Raw genomic sequence first — 8,410 nt, 5'->3', positions numbered from 1 at the left:
CGGTCCCAAAGCGGGACCGTCGGTTCCAACGAATTGCGACAACGGTCCCAATGTCCCGAGAACGGTCCCAACGTTTCGACAACGGTCCCAAAGTTCCGACAACGGTCCCAACGTTCCAACAACGGTCCCAACCAGGCTTAATCTGGAAACTCTATTGGAAGGCAATTAATTACTCTTTAACTACACCACTCTTTGACTACACCTACTCTTTGACTCCACATTCTCTTTGACTAAAAAGGCTCTTTGACTACATTTATCTCTTTGACTACACTTGTCTATTTGAGTACAAAGTCTCTTTGACTACACTTTTTAAACTTTTTAAAATTTTAAAATTTTCTGCAGTTTTTGTGGGTGTTCTCACAGGATATAAGAAGAATTAACTTTGGGACCGTTGTCGAAACGTTGGGACCGTTCTCGGGACATTGGGACCGTTGTCGCAATTCGTTGGAACCGACGGTCCCGCTTTGGGACCGTTCTTCCGGAAAGAGTCAAGAATCCTTCAAATTCGTTTTTAAACTTTGATATTATTTTATGATCAATGTTGGGACCCTTCTAACGTAAAATATGATCATTTGGGCCGGACCCATTTGGTACTGTCCAAAGTGACCCGGCGGATTGCCGACAGGTGTTGATAGTTACATCGATTTTTTTCATTCTCAATTCTTCGCATAGGATTTTGTTTCCAATGTACATCAAATTGAAAAGAATTCCTCATGAAATTTAGTTGAATCAGCAGAACTTCTCTAAAATTAAGAAAAAAACTATCGCTGAAAAAAAAACATACTAAACAACTCAGGACCAAACTGAATACAAGAGACAGCAATGCAATATGAAAGTCTATAAAAGCGAACAGATCAATTTATTTATTATCAGTTGTGCTCGCAGTGTTTCCGAAAAAAGAACTATGCGCTTAAGAATTTCGAAAAAAACCTTTATCTGTGAGTTTTTTGTTTTTTTAAGAACCTGACAATAAAATAACTTCTAGTATGAAAAAATTGTAACTGACTGTATTACACCGTCTTCAGACATCTGGAGAAATACAACAAGTAGCGATTTAACGTTGAGATAAACTCCTAACTCTAATAATGTCTGATTTGGAAATATGCAAAAAATTTTTATAAATTGTCTGCGATTTCAAAACCAGGGAAAACTATTGTCTAGACTGCTCTTCTTTGAGCGCATGATTCGAATATGAAATCCGAGTAGAAAGTGAGGTGTCGTTCAGAAACTTTAAAGGAGGGGATGACAGGTGTTCTATTTTGACGTAACGGTTCACATAGTTCATCTTGAAAATTTCGACAGTTTTTCCATTTTCCTAGCCTTCAAAGGTGGCAAGACAAAACATTTTTTCTAGGTATTTTGCTTAGATTAGCATTATAAAAATTCAAACTAAGTTTCATGCATTGATACATGTTTTATCAAATTATCTCTTTCCAACAATTCTAACTAAGCATTTGGTGATACCAGTTTTTGTATCGATTTGAAAATTTTTTTCGATAAGCTTTTTATTCGAGAACTTAGAGAATAAAATCATAAAAATAATTAAGAGTATTTCAATCAAAATTCGAACCCCATTGATTGAACTTTTTCATCCAAACTCTCTCCTCCGCTTCCGACAATTGCTTCCATTCCACTGAAAAGTTCAGCTTTAGCTAGATGTTTTTTTTTTCATTTCAGCATCCAAATTTAAGAAAGCTTACCTTCTCTCCTACGCGCAGATTGTACCCGGTAAAAGTTATAGGCACTGAGCAGGGGGTTCTTCAATTGAGCAACTTCTCGGACGAATCTTTCGGACAGGTCTGAAATTAAAGTAATATTTCGAGTATTTAAAAGCCGTTTTACCTCTGCATTCTGCAATGAAAATTGTGGGATATTTCTCTCTGGCGTCCACTGAATCGCAGTTGCATGAGAGTTTGATGGTTCCTGAAACTTTTCCTTGAAACATTTATTTGTGTCATAACAGGGGAACTAACCACTTCTCCACTTCTCAAATTCTAATTGAAGCTCCCGATTACGTTGTTTGGCCTCTCCGATCTGATCAATGACATTCGAAACTGTCATCTTGGAATTGATCAGATCTTGTTAAAGTTGCACAACGTCTGAAACAAATATTTGAAAAAAACACAAGCGATATAAAATGATGCATTTTGATAGAAACCTTGTGCGGAAAGGAAGGTGTTCTTGAGCAACTTTGAAGAAGGGAGAACAGGAGTTTCATTCTGACGTAACGGTGCATTATGCTCAGTGTTAAAGTTCGTGTTTTAGAATGTCCCTCACCATCGAAAAAGACAAGACATAAAAAAGTTTTCTAGGTATTAAATACCTAGAAAACTTTTTTATGTCTTGTCTTTTTCGATGGTGAGGGACATTCTAAAACACGAACTTTAACACTGAGTATAATGCACCGTTACGTCAGAATGAAACTCCTGTTCTCCCTTCTTCAAAGTTGCTCAAGAACACCTTCCTTTCCGCACAAGGTTTCTATCTGAAACCCGCCCCCGAAGAAGACCTGTCTAGACAAAGTTTTTCACTTACTTTGAAATTGCAGATAGTGTATACAAAACTGTTCACATATTTCAAAATTACACAATGTGAGAGATAGGAGTTTATCTCAACAGTATTTAACTACTTCTTTTATATTTTTCCAAATTTCTGAAGACGCCGTAGTACAAACTTCTCCAATTTTTTGTACTCGTCTAGAAGTTATTTTTTTGTCAGGTTTTTCGAAAGACGAAAAACTCACAGATGAGGTTTTTTTCTCGACATTTTTTAGCACATTGTTCTCTTTTTTTTGGAAACACAGCAGGCACAACTGATAATAGATAAATTGATCAGTTCGCTTTTACAGACTTTCACATGGCATTGCTGTCTCTTGTCTTCAGTTTGTTTCTGAGTTGTTCAGTTTGTTTTCGAAGTGATAATTTTTCTCAATTTTAAAGGAGTTCTGCTGATTCGACAAAATGTCATGAAGAATTCTTATCAAGTCGAAGTACATTGGAATTTAGTGTTACACGTTCTTCAAACGATGAGTAAATGTTCATTTTCATTTTTGAAAAAATTAATAATTTGTTCGAAACCCTATGCAAGTAACTTACAGAAACAATGACTGATTAAAAAAACTGACACTTGAAAACCTTGTGGGTGACGCTCAAGTCGATTAGCAAAGCGCGCCCCAAAAACCGAATTCAGATTATGGTGAAATATGATTTCTAGCATCTCTAGAATTTTTTATGGGAAAAATCACATTTAGTTGCGGAATTGGTCTGAACCAGGTAAAAGTCTGAAATAATAAATTTTTGCCGCACCTTCTTGAGATTTTCAGATGTCAATTCTTTTATAGTTCAGAAACACATGTTTGATATTATTATGATAAATATTCATTTATAATTCAGTTAGTAAACTTTTTTGATTAACTTTGAAAACCTTTCTAGAACATCTTTTTTTTATTTTTCATTTATCTTTCCCTATCTAAAAATTAATGACTCTCTTTGTAAATTACTCCGATTTGATGCCATTGCACTTGCCAGATAATATAGGCGCACATCTATAATTGTCAATTTCCCAGCGGTCCTTTTTCATAATGAGGTAGGTTTCCGTTTTGTCTGCACATTATCTCTTTTAATATCTTTTTCATCTTGGCGCCGATGCTGAAAAAGTTCTCGATCCACACTAATCTCTAATCGCCTCTCCCACACTCACAACACAATGCGAGATCGCTTCATTTCAGTGAATTCAACCTTTGCTGTTTCAGATGCCCAGGAGAAATAGCACGAAGAAGGGGGTAGATTGAGTTATTCAGTCTTCTCTTTAATGCCCATAGGCTCATGCGTTGCGGGCAACGGCCTCTTTCTTTTCCTGTCTCGTTGTCCCTTGTGTCTCTGAATATTTCACCTCGTTTTCTATGCGTTGTTTTCTTGTGTGCGTTGGTTCCAGCAAGTGGCCTGCGCCAATGGGATAGAAAGAGTGCGCGAGAGAATTCCATGTGCCCTTTGTTGTTTTATGCGAAATCGAATAAGTGCTTCTATACTTTTCCAACAGTATCCTTTTTCATACTTTTTGGTTATTGTGTTCCTTTTCATTCTCTCTACCAGTCATTGAAATTCTGAAAAAATGCCTTCAAAAACCAAAAAATGAGAAATTAAAAAATCGAAGCATGGATAATTTTGAGCCATTGAAGAAATGAATTGTTCAGGTATTGTTTTTATTCTATCAATTTCAATGTTTTCTCTTTTTTCCATTGTTTTGAAACCCATGAAAATTCCTGAATTTCCAATGACTCATGATTCTACAATTCTTTCAGAAAATGTGAAATTCCTCCTTCACTCATGATTCATTCATTGGCAGATTTATTCTCCTGGTTTATTCTAACATTTGTTTCGTATCATCTCTAGCTCTCTTACTACAATTTACCAGTAAAAAAATGAGACAAAAAACATTTTCCGTTTTCGTTCAGAGACACCACTTTTTTCTATCTACCTGATTTTCTATCACACCTGCTTCGAATCTACATTTGTTTCCAAAGAGCAGCTATTGGTGCTTCTCTCCTAATCCGGCTTTCACCATGTTTCCGCATTCTCTGAGATATCCTATTAGCGCGAACAACGTTTTTCACCTTTCCCATGACGTCTGCCCGCACATTATTTTTTTTCTCAATATTTTTTTTTGGGAAATGATTGTTTTGAAACAACAAACCATACAACCCGAAGACTATATGAATCATTTCCAATCTTTTTTTTCTTTTCTTCTCATATTTTTCTTCTCCTTTTCCTCCTTCAGACTAAATTGAGTATTATTCAGGACAAGATGGAGGAAAACGAGCCAAACTGGAAAAACTGGAAGATCCGCCCTTTCCATGTCCTCCCAAATAACAATATCGTCTATCACGAGAAGGAGGCCCCACGTAGGACTGAATTCAAAAAGCACGCAGAAGAAAAACGCGTATATTCATTACGTCTGATGAGCGGTTGGCCACCTGAAAAAGGAAGATACACGACTACAACGCATTCGGAATACGAGACGCGGCTCCATAACACGCGATTCTTGCCGGGGCATCTGCGACCAGCAACATCTTATGAGTTTTTGACAGAGAAAAAGGAGATGGAGATAAGGAGACATTTCCTGAGAATCGCGGCCACTTACGACTTTCCGTTGTGCCAAATGGACTATGAGAACTTCACTTTGTATGTGTGCTTGAATCCAAATTGGGCTTCTACGAATGGAATGCCGGATCCAAATGCACATCTCCATGTTCAAGAGATTTTTACTGCAAAGCGCTATCCAACCGGGCTCACTCTCTTGTTTCCCCCACGAGAAAAAGATGAAATGGTTGATGCGGTGGTTCAGGAGGTGAAGAGTCTGATTTCTCCGGACAAATCGGTATGACTAAAGACTATTATCGTTTAGTCAATATTATGATTTTTAGCACCCACTGGTCCTAAGTGTCAAGGAAAATCCGGTTGACATCCTTTTGCGTATGGCGGATATTCCGAGATATGAGAGGGTATAACCATGTGGCACCGCATTAAAAATGTTATTATAACTTTTAAGAACCTTCGTTTCTATTTCCTTGCTGGACAGGTCATGCTTCGTGCAACAACATACAACAGGGATCACCGTGCATCGAAGGACGTGTGCCAGTTGGTATTAGGAGAGAGAATGGAAGAGGACGTGAGTTGGAGGGGCTTGGAAAGAAAGCAAGTTTTGATTTACGCGTGTACTCAAATGAAGATCATTGTTTTGGGAGTTGAGTCAAAGTATCACTTTTGTTCGGTCCTCAAAACATGAGTGATACACACAAACCGTATTAGCTCTAATAGAAACTCATTTAAACTGTCAACGTTGAACTCAATTATCTCGGTTTCTGTGGAAATAAAAAAAAATTGTCAACTGATAAAATATTGGTGATATTATAATGGAAAAGTGGTCAGTTGACAAATTTTGTATGTTTTTAACAGGAATTGAGATAGTTGTTCTCAAACTTTACGGCTTGGTTCTATTAGCGGAAACACGGCGAGATAAGTTATTTTTGATCGTTGAGAAGTGCGAAATCTGTCTATGCAATAGTAATCATATTCTAACCAATACAATTTACAGGATGGTGGAAGCCAAGTGAAGCTCCCAAACAGTATCATGCCGGACGAAATAACTCCTGCTATGGTTGATGCTCTTTATATTGGACTCTTGGAGAGAATGATTTCAAGAAATGTGAAAATCTCTCACTGGTTCGTGAAGCTCAATGAGAAAGTTGTCCACCACGGAGACCCTATTCGACCGCCAAAGAACATCGAAGAGATGAAAGAGCTGGCATTCCGCTTTTTCAACTGGTTGAAAGCTCACAAGGAGGTCTTCTTCAAAGGCTCACCTGATGATCTCACGAAGAATCCAATGATGGAGTTAGTCAAATCCGAGATGCGCGGAGAGAGCACTAGAAAAAAATCGGAAGATCCAGAATACGATTCTGGCGAAGAGGAGTTGAACCATGGGAAGAGAAGACGATCATTCTAGTTACCATTTCAAATAGGTAAGAAATGCAAGGAAAGACAATTATAGGTGCGTGCTTCAGGAACTTCAATTCAACTTTCAATCCTCATGGACCAAAATTTGGAAACCTGCTGTTTGTAAAAAACACCTCATTCATTCTATTTCCGCTTATACTATGCTTTGTTTCATACTTGCAAACTGGTAGAAGCGGGCTGACGACGGTCCGCTCTATATTTAAATTGCCACTTTCAATTTGCTTTGTCTTGTAGTACTTTTTGAGTTTTAGCAAACCTATTAAAGTTTTAAAAATCGAGTATTAAAGTGAATATGGGCCGCCTCGTCGTTGACTCGATTTGGTTTGTTTGCAAGTAAAGTTTACATCTATTTTTCAATCAACATGACTAATTCCTCTTAATCCCTTTCTGGAATCATGACTTGAATGCATTGTGATCGACTCCCGCTGATTTTTTTCTCACTTCAAATGTACATCTCCCTTCTTTTTCTGTAAAAATTTAATATCGCCTCTCTTTTTTGCTTCTCATTCCACTAAAACGCGTCAATTTTTTTTTTGAATGTTCGAGAACAATTTTTATAATTCCAATTTATTTTGCAGCTGTAAAATTAAGTATTGATTCTGTTTTATTTTTTGAGCAGAAATCAAGAGATTTAAAAATATTGTAGTCATTGCCGAACTTATTGGAAAAAAGGGGTTATTGAAACGGTCCCATTACCGGATCACGTTCCCATTTCCTAAATCTTGTTATTGAATATTTTCTAGACTTGATACAAAGTTATAAAGACAAGAAAATTGGAAGAATTCACGAAAAATCAGGGAATTATGAATGTAACTTTCGCAAAAATAGATGGTAGATGGGAGATAGATGGAAACAAGTTCTATATATTAGGACATATTGATGGGTTTTTTGGTTCCAATTTGGAAGCACTTTTTCGTAATAGACCCAAAAATGTTGTATAATGTTGCCCAAAAGGTGGACAAGTACTGTTCTTTTCAGTAAAAAGCATTAAATTACAGGTTTCCGAAAACGAGAATTTAACTATGAATATTAAAATTCACTTGGACCTCCCTTGATTTTCAGGACGGTCACATGTTTTCAGATCGCAATTTTCTCTACAAAAAAAGAATATCCTCAAAAGATGTCGATGACCCGCTTCTTATCAAAATCCAGTTCTATGCTAATGAAATCGAGAAATATTTGAGAAGTCAATGACCCCTTGGAGGATGATGTCATTGGACTCTGATAGATCAGATAGATTAGCCGCACGGTTTGATGATTAACGGAATACCCCCACAGGAAGCGGGGGCTTCTAGAATTATGAACAACGTGACATCTCGAATTAGTCGGCGTCTTTTCTTTAACAAAAAAGCGATATCCAATTAAGCCGCCTTCGATGTTCGCCCGCCGCACCTGGAAATCACAAGACGTGTAATATACGCACTGTGTGATTCATCAAAGCATGTACCCACTTTGTGTCGGCTTCTTCGTGAAGCATCCCCCATTTGACAACCGGTTTGTGCCTTCCACTAGCGTCTCCTATAAAAGCCAAGTGGCGGAAACACTCACACCAACATGCTTTACTTGTCTTCTTATTTCTATCTTCTCGATCATTTTTCTTCAAAAGTTCTTTTATTTCAGAAAACAACAAGAATGAAACTTCAAACTGGAGTCTCGAGCAAAGATCTTTCAACGATCAAGGAACTAGCTGAACTTGAGAAGCATAAAGAAGCTATGGAAGCTGTCAAGACAAATGAACAAAATTCCAAGGCTAAGGAAACTGGTGAAATGGATAAGAAAGAGGAAGAACAGAAAACTGATGTTGTCGACAAAATCAAGTGAGTAGTTTTGTTTAAAGTCGACAAATTTACTCTGAAATTTGAAGGAATTCCATTTACAGTGTCGCCAAAACCAAG

At 37.3% G+C, this 8,410-nt stretch overlaps 2 protein-coding genes across 2 annotated transcripts; one reads left to right on the top strand and one right to left on the bottom strand.

Annotated features, from left to right (window-relative positions):
* Positions 1–1,557: 1,557 nt before the first annotated feature.
* CBG14341 lies at positions 1,558–2,061 on the bottom strand (the record flags this gene model as incomplete). The annotated part of the gene is made up of 4 exons (XM_045239546.1): positions 1,558–1,652; positions 1,701–1,799; positions 1,843–1,923; positions 1,974–2,061. 4 exons carry the CDS (start codon positions 2,059–2,061, stop codon positions 1,558–1,560), a joined length of 363 nt encoding a protein of 120 aa, XP_045095397.1.
* A 2,742-nt stretch (positions 2,062–4,803) lies between these two features.
* On the top strand, positions 4,804–6,504 carry CBG14340 (the record flags this gene model as incomplete). Its single annotated transcript, XM_045239545.1, has 4 exons — positions 4,804–5,376; positions 5,423–5,500; positions 5,548–5,667; positions 6,094–6,504. The coding sequence occupies 4 exons, from the start codon at positions 4,804–4,806 to the stop codon at positions 6,502–6,504; spliced, it is 1,182 nt and encodes a 393-aa protein (XP_045095396.1).
* Positions 6,505–8,410: the final 1,906 nt, after the last annotated feature.

Source organism: Caenorhabditis briggsae (assembly GCF_000004555.2).
Source record: "Caenorhabditis briggsae complete genome, chrX, whole genome shotgun sequence".
Lineage (NCBI taxonomy): Eukaryota > Metazoa > Nematoda > Chromadorea > Rhabditida > Rhabditidae > Caenorhabditis > Caenorhabditis briggsae.
The sequence above is the reverse complement of the archived record's forward strand: the minus strand, read 5'-3'. Positions and strand labels throughout refer to the sequence as shown.